General features: G+C 37.8%; 1 protein-coding gene across 1 annotated transcript; it reads right to left on the bottom strand.

Annotated features, from left to right (window-relative positions):
* Positions 1-4,786: 4,786 nt before the first annotated feature.
* On the bottom strand, positions 4,787-11,226 carry LOC127963288 (peptidyl-prolyl cis-trans isomerase). Its single transcript, XM_052563112.1, has 5 exons — positions 11,063-11,226; positions 7,901-7,931; positions 7,730-7,818; positions 5,204-5,389; positions 4,787-4,928 (listed from the first exon to the last, which is right to left on the bottom strand). The coding sequence occupies exons 1-4, from the start codon at positions 11,129-11,131 to the stop codon at positions 5,213-5,215; spliced, it is 366 nt and encodes a 121-aa protein (XP_052419072.1). The 5' UTR covers positions 11,132-11,226; the 3' UTR covers positions 4,787-4,928; positions 5,204-5,212.
* Between the last annotated feature and the right edge of the window lie 2,845 nt (positions 11,227-14,071).

Below are 14,071 nucleotides of genomic sequence, written 5' to 3'. Positions count from 1 at the left end.
ACACGTACACACACACACTGCGTCATAGCAAGAGTAATTGTGTGCATCTGCTGCTCTTTATTGGGTAGGTGAAAGACCTGCAGGCTTTTTTTCATCTTTATCTGTGATCCCTCATCCAGACTCAGCACACACAATCAGGAACCGCTGCTACATTGCACTTGAGAATACTGCTCAGTCAGCAACCTAATCGCTCCACTATGAAATCAATGGGGATTGTTCATTATGTGCTATGCTAAAGTTTTCACATTAATATCAAAATCTGTATAATAGAGCAATGAGTGACAGTGCATTTCTGTTACCCAACACCCACACAAACACATACAATAACCTCTTATAATTACCCAGGCTTTCAGGTAAAACACTAAATATGATGAACTATGATTACTTTAAATTGAAATCAAATATAATAGCATCAAATAGAAATGAATAAAAGGAAGTAAATTAAAACTTAAACGCTGTATATACAAAACAACTAAAAAAAGTAGCTAAAGACAGCAAAATTGCCTAGACTTTAAAATACAAATGAAAATATAAAACTATAAAAATCTATTGAAAACTATTAGAAAAAAAAAACATAATAGCACAATGATTGTAGTAAAATAAAACTGGGTTTGGAGTACTTGACTGGCTTTTGTAAATCAGCCTGAGGGTTTGAAGACCGCTTGGTGATCTTCCATCACCTGCCCTCTGTTCAGCCCAAATACACACACACACACACACACACACACAGAGAGAGAGAGAGAGAGAGAGAGAGAGAGAACACAACCAGTTCTGACAGGAATCATTTAATTTAATTAGAGGAAATTGTATTGGTGGTTTAAAATGGAAGCCTACTTTCCTATAGATAGCAATAGGAAAATAGTTGGCATTTCTGGAAAAGTAAAAAATAATAAATAAATAAAATAAAACATGTAAAACAGAAATTGAGTTTGCTTTCTCAACCGAAGTTACCATTCGAGTGATTAGTGTTGTGTTTGGTAAAGTAGCTCGGTGTATTGAGGTCACTGTATATAAGCCTTTGGATTTGCACAGTTAACTGCTAATTAAACAAATTTACACACAATATTAATACTTTATATCAGTGTGTCTAAATATGTTTGAGCTGATTGAACTCAACAAAGAAATGTAGTATCTAAAAACTGTCTTGAAGGTTGCTTTAATTATTTTGTTTCTTAACAAATACACAGACAGACAGACAGACAGGTTTAAAGCATGATTAAATGATGCATTTAATGTTACAGGTTTATTGTTTTACTGTCTGTTGACTGTATAGTTGTCAGTGTATTAGAGTTACATGTGCATTAATGATTGCACTACTTTGCCTTTCCAAGTTCTACAAGATTTCAAAGATCACAGATCATGTAAAGCTCTATGTAAGAATTAGGCTTTGACAAATTAAAACAACTTGTTGCTAATTTGCTAATCAATATATCTGTAGTTAACACGACAAGAATGTTTAGGCTGAACAAGACACTTTTATTTAGTTTGCTAATCATATTCACATTGGTTAAACAAAGTAGTGTCACTGTTATTACCTTCCTCCCAGCCCGGTGGGAAACCTGGATTTTGAGTTTTTCCCCCTATAACCTGCGTTTAAGGGGCAGATAAGCACCTGTTCTGTTTCAGGAAGGATGCAACCATGCAGACAGTTCATGTCATGTTTTGTCTGTCTGTTGTTTCTGCTGTACAGTGCCTGGATTCCAACATCATCCACTCCTCCAGAGAAACGATAGACTCTCAAGAGGTACGAATATATATTCTTAAACCTTCATTTGTTTTGGTCTTTTGCTTTCATATACTTATGCTGAAACAATGTTACAAAGCTAAAGAACACACAAAGCCTATTGGCATTTATTATAATATAATTTCTTTAAATATACAGTATATACATATATATATGCATGCAGGTGACTATCATTAAAAACAGAGAAACTCTACTTGTTGTCACTGCTTCTGTGTCTTTGACAATCTCTTCCAGTCAGTATTGCATCTACAGAGTGACACAGTTGTAAGTTCCCATAATTCTGTTAGAAGAACCTCCGCTGTGCAGGGAATCAGAACAGCTTCACCTCCTGCACAAGACTGCACCGCTGCACAAGTACTATTTTGATCGGTTCAGTATATTTTAATCTACTGAAGTTGAATCAAACCATAGGTTAGTATCAAATCTGCAATCCTGTTTTTTTTTTCACAATATTTAAACTGTCTTTATTCACATTGTGTCTTTCACAAGGCAACTGAATGCAAAGCCTCAAAGAAGAAACAGCGCAGTTCTGACAAGACAAAAGCTCAGTTGGATGTGCAAGGAAGTCAAAAAGGTAAGAACAGAGTTTTATGGGGGGATTTTTTAAATCTTGTTTTGGGGTCATACCTTTGTAGCCTGACTACGTCAGACTTCCTACTTCCGCTCAATTTCATTTCGCTTCTGTACTCTGTCTACGAAGCAAAGTGTAGTAGCAGAGTCTGGTATTGGCTAATACCTTTGATCAAGTGTTGCTATATTATTGACTGTTAGTAAGTAATTTTCCCTGTGCTGGCAAAGATAGACTTTATGGAAAACATTAACAACATACATTCTCGTGAATGTTGTGGCTGTTAATCAATTTTCATATTTAAGGGTGACTTGTCATTAAAAAAAGTCGAAACAGGAACGAAACACTTTAATGTTGCTCAGAGACGCAAAACTGTGGCTGCAGCAGGTGCTGCACATTTTTTTCACTTCTTAGACTATTGTGAATTTACATTCTGCATTTAAATTAATAGTAGCTACCCACTGCCAATAATCCTAGGGGTGGCCACAAGGGTGGCCAGAGTTTATGCAGCATAGAGCGCCCTCTCGCGGCTGTAGACGGTAATGTTTTCTCTTGGTTCTTGGTTCTAAATAAATGCGACTTATAGTCCAGTGCGACTTAAATATGTTTTTTCCCTCATCATGAAGTATTTTTGGACTGATGCGACTTATACTCAGGTGCGACTTATAGTCCGAAAAATACCTGAAAGATATCTTTTCACAAGTTGGATTCAGTTGGATTCATATCAAAATATTATAAAATCACAATTATAACAAAAATAAAATATTTTTTGTCAAAGTTTAGCATTTTTTTACTGAAAAAAACCCCCCAGTTTTTCAATAATGTTACATTACAATGCATCGCAGGCAGTAAGCATGGTAAACCGCATGACTTCTGTAGACGGGGTTGGAGCAGGTGTGTGTGTGTGTGTGTGCGTGCTAAATTGTTTTGTCTAATCCTGTCATCTCTCTCTCACTCTCTCTCCCTCTTTGATGGTTCTGCATTTTGCATGATTTTTTTAAAATAATTATAAGAGAGCAGTTGTTTTATATCCTCACAGGTGTGTGTGTGTGTGTGTGTGTGTGTGTGTGTACACATTGTCGATGTCAGTGTCACCACTTTATATTTGTGTTGGTTCTGCATTTTGGATGATTTTATTTGACAAATGATAAGAGAACAGTTTTTATAGTCTCAAAAATGCATTCCTCTATATGTGTGTATGTGTGTGTGTGTGTGTACGCGTGTTGTGAGCAATATAATTTAACATTGTGGATGTTTTTTGCATTGGTGGAAGTGTGCCACTTTATTTGTGCCATTTCTGTCGATGTGTTCTGCGTTGTTTCTGATTTTGATGATGAATTTAGTCTTATCTTGATTGCGACCACAAGTGGCACAAATTTTGTCACGCTAACATAAAAACAGATATCATTCCAATTTATTTATTTTTTGTAGATCTAGAAAGTGTTGAGAGCCGTAGAAGGTTTCATACCATTTGGACAAAGGGATTTTTTTTTTAATTTGAGCAAAAGTCATTTGGAGTGAAAAAGGACCCCGAAAACCATCTGAGTGTTAAAGTCACAATATTTCTTATTTTTATTGAATATTACTGCGTTAATTATGATTTGTCCTTTTTCTTAATAAAACATGCACCAGGGCAAGGCACAATAATGCAAAAACCAGAAATACTTTGCTCAAATTAAACGACTGCCACAAGTAGTAAACCACCATGATCCAACATCATGGTGTTGGATCATTGGTTTAATCGCGAATCCAGGCAGTTCATCCTAAATGAACGAAACTCCATTAGACCCTACTTCACTTTCCTGGTTTAAAAAATACATTTAAAAAATTCACTTGGATATGTCTGGAAAATATTTATTCATATTGAATATTGGTAATCTAAAGCTTAAATGAATGGTTCACCTAAAGAATTATTATTTTTTTGTCTCATTTTCTTTTTAAACGATCATATATCCCATATTTTCTTTTTACACATAATATATTCCAACACTTCTGGAGTTGCAATAGTCTTGATTTAACAGATTGAAAGTTCTCTGGAGGACAAGTCTCAACTCGAACTGCTCAAACTGGATTCACTGAGAGCTGAACTGCCTAGACTAAAGAGTTAGTGAAGAAATTCAGACAGATTTATACACCGGATCAGCAAGTGCTCTGAAAAGGGCGAGATCAAAATCAAAGAGCAGAAGGAACATGACTTACATTACACTGAATCAACATAAGACATTAAAACAAGCTTTAGTGTTTCACGTCATTGTTCCCCTTTATTTTCAGATTTTGATACACAAATTATAGGCCTACAGGACTTGGAAAATTAAAACCAAACAGCGAAGGCAATTCGTCAGAGACAAAGATGGATGACTGAAGGATAAAGGGAGGGGTTGAAGATCTTGGACAAGAATGTTGCGGTAAGCGGCGGGATTTGTGAAAGGGAGCACTGAGGAGTACAAGACCAGGGTTTGGTCAGAGGTTCGTGGCTGAGGTGTTTACAGCTGGCCACAGTCAGCGATGACTATCTTGGCCTTGGGCTTTCCACAGTCGGAACCATAGCGTTCCATTTCCTTGACGATATCCATGCCCTCCACAACCTTTCCGAAGACCACGTGCTTACCATCCAGCCTGGGGGAAAAAGATCAAGCTTAGAGAACATTTAAAAACAACAGTAGATGACCAAAGAGCTGTACAAAAAGGGTCATAAAACAAACGACAAGGTACTGTACATAGAATCAAATGTTACGAATAAGAAAAACAACAGAAAGACAAACAGAAAAACCACAGCTCTCAAACTGAATAAAATTCCAATGAATAAACACGTGTTTTAAGAAAGGAAAGGTGAAAAGATGTTAGGTAGAGGCACTCCACAGCACAGATCCAGCAGACACGCTCATTCACACCGCTTCTGTTCACCATGAAGAATGCCCTGTGCAGATGAAGAACTGGGAACCGTTGGTGTTGGGGCCGGAGTTGGCCATGGACAGGATGCCATCGCCGGTGTGCTTCAGGGTGAAGTTCTCATCCTCAAACTTGTTGCCATAAATGGACTTTCCACCAGTTCCATTGTGTTTCGTGAAGTCACCTCCCTGCAACCCAAAGGTCTCAAGATTAGAAGCGAACTGCAAAACTGCTAGTGAAACCAAGATCTCAGAAGACTTCAGGACAGGGTTTGAAGCAACTTGAACTCACCAGCCAATCTGACTATTAAAATTAAATTACCAGCCATTCAGAAATTTCTACTATATTTAAAAAACTTGAATTAAATCAGATTATCAAAAGTCACGACTGTGATTTAATTATTAATTGTCAACCAGTCAAACATTGCAAATACCATGAAATAATGAATGGAGGAACAGTGAATCGAATTACTTATATAAAGGCAAAGGTTACAAAGTTGAAACTGTTTGCATTAGTTAAGAGAAAAGCTGATCTATATTTTTTTATTAGAAACATGCACTTACGGCACCATACACAATCCTCCAGCATAGGGTGAAGTCAGTACATGCAAATGTTTGACCAAAATCATTGTTAATGTAACTTAATGGATAACTAAACGAGTGGCACAGCAGGATTTTGAGTTCTACTACACAGATGCAAAATAGCATCACTTTACAAAATGATGCACGATGCATACTCCAGGGAACTACACTAACTTTTTCCACTGGTGGCATTTGTGCTACTAACTTTTTCACTTACTGGCGCAAAACATGATTTGGTTGCACAAATTATTTATAGTAATTACTGGATAATAATTAACAATAATGAAACTGTATTGCATACAGATGTGCTTTTTATATTACTTGCCATCTTTTAAACCACATGCCTTGCTATATTTCTTAAAGTACACAGTGCATTGCTCCGTCTTGTAGCTGGGGTTAGAGGGACCCCGGTGCAGGTTGTACAGTGGGCCCTGTTTAAAATTGTTTAATTTGTACCATATGTTCATTCTTTTTATTTATTTGTGCCATTTACATAATGTGTAAATTTTTTAAGTTTGTTTGTTAATTTAAAATAGCACTGCATAGTCTTCACTGTAAAATAAAATACACAATCAAACCAAAATGTATTCAGACACCTTCAACATTATCACAGTTTATTTGCTGTAGTTTAGAAATTGGTAATAAAATGACAATAACTCACAACAAATTCATCTTGATAATTTCGGATAACTTTGATAAAAGCTGTGTAATGGAATCAACCAAAACGTCAGACAACTGTCAGTATGACAATATTTACACAACTATCAATACTTTGTTGAACAGTTACCAAGCAAGCAATGCTTAATTTGGTTCAGTCTGTGGTGTGAAAAGGTTGCATTAGCAATTAAAGAAAGAAACACTTAAGCAAAACATGGTGAGGCCCCTATCAATTTCACTGGTAGCCTACAGTATGAAGAATTTTTGGGTATAATATTTCACAGATCACTATTTTGCCATACTCACTTAAATAAATGAACTAGTGGCCTGCACCCACTAGTAAAACAATTTTGTTTGTTAGATTGACTTTGGATAAATTCTTGTTAAAACCACAAAGTTATTCAATCAAGAGCAGTGAGTGATTTACTTTCATTTTCATACATTAAAGACACTGACAGCAGGGCTAGTAAATTAGGCGCGGTCCCCTTAAGAGACAAACACATCCATTATAATGATACACATCCGATTTCTTTGCAACTCTTTACTTTCACTTAAGACATAACAACACTTTCCAAGATGGGTATTTTGACATATTTTGTATGCATTTGTTGTCGGTACAAAAGCAAGAAGACTTTTAGTCGCATCTCTGCTTGCTCTCTGAACACCAGAACACCGCGGTGCTGAATTGAGCTCTTTCGCTTTTCGCTCTTTTTTTTCTGTTTATTTAAACTGTGATTTGTTCGTTCAGACGCAGGAGGACGTGAACGTCCTGAAGGAGAGCTTGGTTCAGTGTTGCTGTTCGCGAGACACGTCTCTCTCGTGCACACCGAACAGAGCGTGCGAGTCACCAGCGGCTCAGTTGAGCTTTCCCGCAGCGCGGGGCTGAAGCCAACTTGATGTGTTGAATGCTCGGAGCACGTTATAAAACGTATTCTTAAAATACACATTTCTGTTTTAATAAATGCTCATATTAAATCATAGCATAAAACATAAGTAGGTACAAAAATAATCAGTGATACATTTGCGACCCCATAAAAATTTGGGTCGCAATGGCATTTCAAAAGGTCGCATATGCGACCATTTTGGTCGCAGTGTAGTTCCCTGTACTCGTAGAAAATTTTCACATTTGAAAGACTTGAGCGCTTCTTGTCCAGTGTGCGAACCTTTTTAGGCTTACTTGCATATGTTGGAGGACATCATTTATCAAATCATAATATAACCCAACAAACTGGCTATTGAGTTGTGTTAGCAGCCATGGTTGATTTCCACCTGGGACAGAGTCCTTCTCACCTGGCACATGAAGCTGGGGATGATACGATGGAAGCTGGACCCTTTGAAGCCAAAGCCACGCTGCCCGGTGCACAGCTGCCTGAAGTTCTCTGCAAAGACAACAGACCAGATGTGAGCACTAAAAATCACACAAGGAGGAACAGAACAACAATACAAAGTGGGTATAAATACCTGTAGTTCTGGGGACAACATCAGCTCTCAGCTGTTAAGAGAAACAAAACGTCACATTTAAACTCTCCTGCAATAAGGCGTTCATGTGCGGGATTATGTCATTCCAGCAATGCAACTGGCCTTTTTTTGTTAAACAAAATACTAAGACTGAACTGCATCTCAAAAATATATATTTCTTTTTAATGAGTAGACTGTTGACTTTTTTGAGTGTATAATGATTTTATTCATTACATATGGAAAATTATTAATTCACAAGTGTAAATAAGCATTGGAAAAAAAAACCGAATTGGACTCCTATTAAAATATAAATAGGTCACTACCAAAAGAAATAAAACATCGAAAAACTAAATTATTATAAAAGGCATAAATCTATTATTTGAATAATTGTGCTTGTGGACGTGATTTTCTTTTACCATTTTAGTTTTTAAATGTCTTTATTATATTTGTATGTAATGTGTTATTGCCCTTGTATGTTCGTTGTTCTAAAGACTACAACAAAAACGAGAAAGAGAAAGTCATGTGACCGCACTGCAGCCGCCAGGAATGTGCACACACACACACTCTCTCGCGCTCTCGCTCTCGCTCTCGCTCTCACACACACACACACACACACACACACACACACACACACACACACAGGTGGGGACTGAAGGTATAGTGCAAGCAGCAAATCGTGTATATTTACACCCCGCACTCTGAATGCGTATTATTCACTTTGAGCGTATAGTAATATATCTGGACAAACGCAGTGGCGCGAATCTGACGTTTGAGTTTTCTAGACGCAAGTGAGCTGAAAAGGACGCTTGAGACATTATTTAATTTACTATTTTTATGGACCGAGTTTCTTGCTGTAATACGAGTCACATTTACATTCCCTTTCAGTTTGCTTGAACATCGGTGAGACGCTAATGGGCATTACTGACACAAAATGTAGTTTATATAACAGGCAGAGTGGCCTGCCAAAGTTGTATATAGATCAAGCTATTTCCTGTATTTCCTTACTCAATCTGCAGATTAAGGCTTTGGTCATAATTTGCACTCCGATTCTGTCTGTAGGCTTTCTTGGCAAGACTCGATAATAAATAAATAACTTTAAATGCCCACGCGTGCTTTAGGTGAAGCGGCAGATAAACGCGGCGTTTCACTCAGATTCCCAACACTTCACAACGCCACAAAACTGCAAACAGGCTTTACCGTTAAACAGCAACGGAATTTGTATTTGTTCGGGAGCGTAATACGGTTCGTTTAAAGGTCAGACTTTGGTCTGTCAGGCAGGGCCGTGCACAGACCTTTTGAGGGGCATGTGCTGAAACTGAAAAAGGGCACCCCCCCCCCCTTTTTTATATCAAGATTATTTATTAAGCCTGCATAAAAGGAAGAAATGGTCACATCTTCATGACAAATTCAATAACACAAAATAATAGTCTCAAAAGCTTTAGATTTATTCACGATTAATAACAACCATAATAATAATATTAGATAATTAGATAATATAGATAAACAGGGTTTTAAGGGCTTCTTTAAACCTAATACAACAGCAACCTTCTGTGAGCCATGTATCTGGCAAAAATTTTATACTGTGGTGGACCAGGGATGTTGGTCTCTTGAAGGTCTCTTATTCACTAAACTTTCCCTAAAATAAGCCTGCAATGAAAAAATAAATAAAAATAGTGTGAAAAGTACAGTTGCAGTGAAAAGCATTTCTGAAGGATCACGTGACACTGAAGAGTAGCTACTGATGTAATGATGCTGAAAATTCAGCTTTGATCACAAAAATAAATTACATTTTAAAATATTCAAATAGAAAACAGTTATTTAAAATTGTAAAAATATTACACAATATTACTGATTTTGCTGTATTTTGGATCAAATAAATGAAGACTTGGAATGAATCATGAATTACATTCTGTATGATAAAATATAAAGATTTCATTGATCTTCTCAATTTTTTTTTTTTAGTTACTACTACATTACTGTAGTAAAACCATGTTTTACAACATTTTATACAGAGAGTATACAGAGAGTATACCATAACATGATTAGCCTAAATGTTAATAAATTAAGTGTATCAGCAATCATAAATCAAAGAATAAATTTCTTAGAAATATGTTATCTAGGTGCCGAGGATCACTCGTCGCTTTGTGTTAGTTCCAGTACGAAACAGCGCGGGGGCGCACCTGTTATGATTTTCCGATGGTAAAAACAAATTATATGTTGTTGTATTACTTATCAATATATCATTTTTGACCAGCGAATGTGTGCAAATGTGATTTTTTTTTCTGTCCGTCATTAAAACGGCGACGGCGCCTGCCGCTGCGGGCATCACATTACATTTTCATATACAGGTTACAAACTAGTTTTTTTAGCTATATAGACGGAGCGCTCAGTTTTTCCTGTGGTAAAATGCATTTGGCCAAATTAGCATTTTATAAAAGATGAAATGCAACTGTATGCACAGGCTGTGTTGGCTATGTATTGGCTATGACTAGATGGCAAATGCTAGCCCTCTCTTTCAGGCGACGTCCCACATGTCTCAGTCAGTGAGTCAGTCAGACATCAAATAAATAAAATATGAGCCTTTATAGACAATGTTTAGTAGTACTTATTCAAACAACAAGATATTTATTTACCCTTCGCAAAACTTTGTTCAGCTCAGCTGTTGTCTACTGTGCGGCTGCTGTGGAACTTCAGTTGATTCAATGAATATAGAGGGGGCGGAGTTATCAGCTTACTGACAGCTTGAGGATCGAATAAGATTTACACAAGCTCGTTTTAAGAACTTTCATTTGGTAAAACAGACAGACAGACGTAAAGGGTGACCAATAGCATTGATAAAAAAAAAAAAAAAAAAAAAAAACACCACCAAAAAAAGGGCACTTCGGAGTGTAAGGGCAAAAAGGGCATGTGCTCTGCACAGGTTGAGCCCTACCTGTGCACGTGCCTGCTGTCAGGTAACTGCACATCCAGGTGAAGCGTAACCTCACATCAGGTTTGTCCTGAGATAAAACCTGAACTTAATATGAGCTGCGTTCAGGAAAGGCTTTTGCAGGACTTGCAGGGAAACAAGTCCGTTTTAAGGCGTGCACAAACTTGCACTCTAGAGAGTGGAAAAATACTGACTTTTCTTGCATTAAGAATAAAAGGGGAATCCTGAAATTTTACCTCCATTACCACTCTTCCAAGTTCCTTGTCTCCGGCGGTGATGTCGAAGAAGACTCTGGGCAGTGCCATGGCTTTAGTTTCTTTCAAGTGTAATGATGATGATGCTGGGCCGAAGCGCGTGTCACTGGCTGTCTTGGAACTGGATGGGGGCCGCGAAGTTATGTTATAGAGCATCAGAGTCCCGCCCACAGCCCGAGAGAGCTCTGGTGTCGGAAGTAAATTTCCCATTCATTTCTCCCATTGACTTTCGGAAAAATCCGTATCTAAAGAGTTTTAGAGCATCCAAAAAAAGTCAAAGGTACAAGACTGTGTACATATTTTCATTTCGAGCGCAGGAACTCATCCCATAAACCACCGCACCTCATTAAATTCGACTGAAGCCACAACCGGGAACGAGCCTTTTGAGCGGCTTCCAAATCTGATGCGCGAACTTTTTCCTCCAGTTAATTTTATTTTATATAGTGAATGTGCAGTAATAGCAGTTCTTTCAGTATTAATCGTGTAAATAGTGTAATAGTGTTTTATATAGGTATTGTGTATTGATTTTTATATTTATCATCGTGTATTTTATATGTGTGCGTGTATGAAAGTGAAGTGACATTCAGCCAAGTATGGTGACCCATACTCAGAATTCATGCTCTGCATTTAACCCATCCGAAATGCACACACACAGAGCAGTGAACACACACACACTGTGAGCACACACCCGGAGCAGTGGGCAGCCATTTATGCTGCGGCGCCCGGGGAGCAGTTGGGGGTTCGATGCCTTGCTCAAGGGCACCTAAGTCGTGGTATTGAAGGTGGAGAGAGAGATGTTCATGCACTCCCTCCACCCACAATTCTGTCCGGCCTGAGACTAGAACTCACAACCCTTCGATTGGGATTGGGGTTAATAACGTCAGCAACATGGTGCAGTGCTTTGTACCTGACTACAATCACCGCTCAGTCATCAACACATGTCAATGCCACAAATATTCAGTGAATGCACAAAAAGGTATGCCTAGGCTAAATATTGTTTTGACAGTGGCATTATAAAATGCTTATATCTCATACCATATGAAGGCTACAGCAGCCTGGCTAAGTTACCAAGCTCCCTGCAAAACTCTCATGGCAGCCAAGGAGATCATGATTGCATTGATAAATCTACCGTGCAAAAACGCAACACAGGTTTTTATTTTATTTTATTTTTCTATTAATGATCTTCAGTCTTCACGGACCTTCGTGGGGTTTAACCAGACAGTTACAAGAGCTCCACCAATCAGATGCATCACTGTGGGATTGTTCAGGATTGTGGGTAATGAAGTTCTTAGCCAAGACATCGTGAATAAAAGGCATTTATATCAAAACAAGGTTAGTGCCCCATGATCCTTTTGCGTTTATATGAGCATATACTATCGCTTAGTACAGCCGTAGCTGGTTTTAAGTCTACCATTGATGGTTACGTTTTTATGGCTTATACCCCAAATGTCAATGCAGAAATTGCATTGAATTTTTACTTCCAGCACCAGCTGTGGGCGGGAGTGTAATGCTCTATTACCGGAGAGGGATGTCATGAAGCCGCATCTATCCAATAAGATCGTTTCAAAGCTTTGAGTGACACAAAAGTGAAGCAATGAAATAACTGAGAATGTGGTCGCGAGGCACGCGACCGCGGTTTTAGGAAATGCGACACGAATGTGGCTTCTGGCTTGATCAGTAATACTTTAAAATAATACTGAATATGTAGCAAGTAAGACCACCTCCCATTTGAGACTGAGTGTTATTTTAACAGAGTAAATTAGTGATGCAAAGTCTGATTCATTTCTGCAAACCGGTTCTTTTTCGGTCAGATCGGTTCATTGAACCGATTCAATAAGCCGATTCATCGGTTCCTGACGTCACCAACTGACGTCTCTAATAACTCGGTGCAATGTTGTATCAATGAAAAATTCAAACAAGAAATTTGTGTCAACACATATTGAAACATTAAAAAAACAAAGTTATTTGTGTGAAAGCATGTTGCTGATTATTACCATATAATTTAACTGTAATAAAATAAGTTAAAGGTGTTTGTGGGGTTGCACTTTATTTTACAGTACGTGTACTAACATGTACTTATAGTGTACTTACAGTGTATTTATCTAAGAAAGTTCTGGTTACACAAGGTAACTACAGTGGGGTAGGGTTAGGTTTAGGGGTAGGTTCAGGGTTAGTATCTAGTTACTACATAGTTATTGTAATTACTATAATAAGTACATAGTATGTACATGAGGAACAGGACTGTAAAATAAAGTACTACCGTTTGTGGTCACAGTTTCATTCGCGGATCCTTCATGTCAGATACGACTGACTTACCAATATTGACTAGCCTACAACTTGGATAAGATTTCTAAAAGTGTCACCCCTGCAGCAGCACACATTGATGCACATGCTCTGACTTGTTCTACATGTCTACAGTAGAGACTTGTTCGGCATTGGTGGGAACGCCCACAAAAACGTCCTAACCGTTTATGCCGTGGGGGAAAAACATAGACTGTATTTTTCCTTGTAAACAGATTTAACTGTAATATTGATACATTTTGTGGTCTATAGACTGTAAAAGCTAAAGGTGCCTCAGGTATCCTTTGGTGTATTCCAGGAACCTTAAAATGTATTTTAAGTGCCTCAAAGCTCTTTTTCTCATAATAGGGTTCCTGGAAGAACCATTATAGTCTTTGCAGTTCGTGCAGGAACTCATAGGATCCTTGAAGCACTTTGTTCCCAGTTCTGAGGTTCTGGAGTCACCCTTTCATTACACTGAGACCTCAAGGTGCTCTGGAGGTTCCTGGAGGAACTCACATTTTAAAAAAGGGTTACTGCAAGCTCTGTTAACATTAAAGTGGTTCCTGGAAGATCTCACTTGTAAAAGCCAGCATCTGGAAGAACCCAGAGAAGTGACAAAAATTAAATGTGACTTATTATTATTTACTTTTTAGGAATGTGATGGAACAATTAGTTTTGTGGCACTTGCATGTGAAAAAAAAAAAAACT

This window comes from Carassius gibelio, chromosome B8 (genome assembly GCF_023724105.1).
Source record: "Carassius gibelio isolate Cgi1373 ecotype wild population from Czech Republic chromosome B8, carGib1.2-hapl.c, whole genome shotgun sequence".
Lineage (NCBI taxonomy): Eukaryota > Metazoa > Chordata > Actinopteri > Cypriniformes > Cyprinidae > Carassius > Carassius gibelio.
Note: the sequence above shows the minus strand (reverse complement) of the source record. Positions and strands in the feature narration are given on the sequence as shown.

Coding starts and splice junctions, on each gene's coding strand:
- LOC127963288 (XM_052563112.1), bottom strand. CDS start 11,131: ATGGCACTGCCCAGAGTCTTCTTCGACATCACCGCCGGAGACAAGGAA. Junction 7,932..11,062: donor TTGGAAGAGTGGTAATGGAG/GTAAAATTTCAG, acceptor TTCTCTTAACAG/CTGAGAGCTGATGTTGTCCC. Junction 5,390..7,729: donor TCCCCAGCTTCATGTGCCAG/GTGAGAAGGACT, acceptor TTTGGGTTGCAG/GGAGGTGACTTCACGAAACA.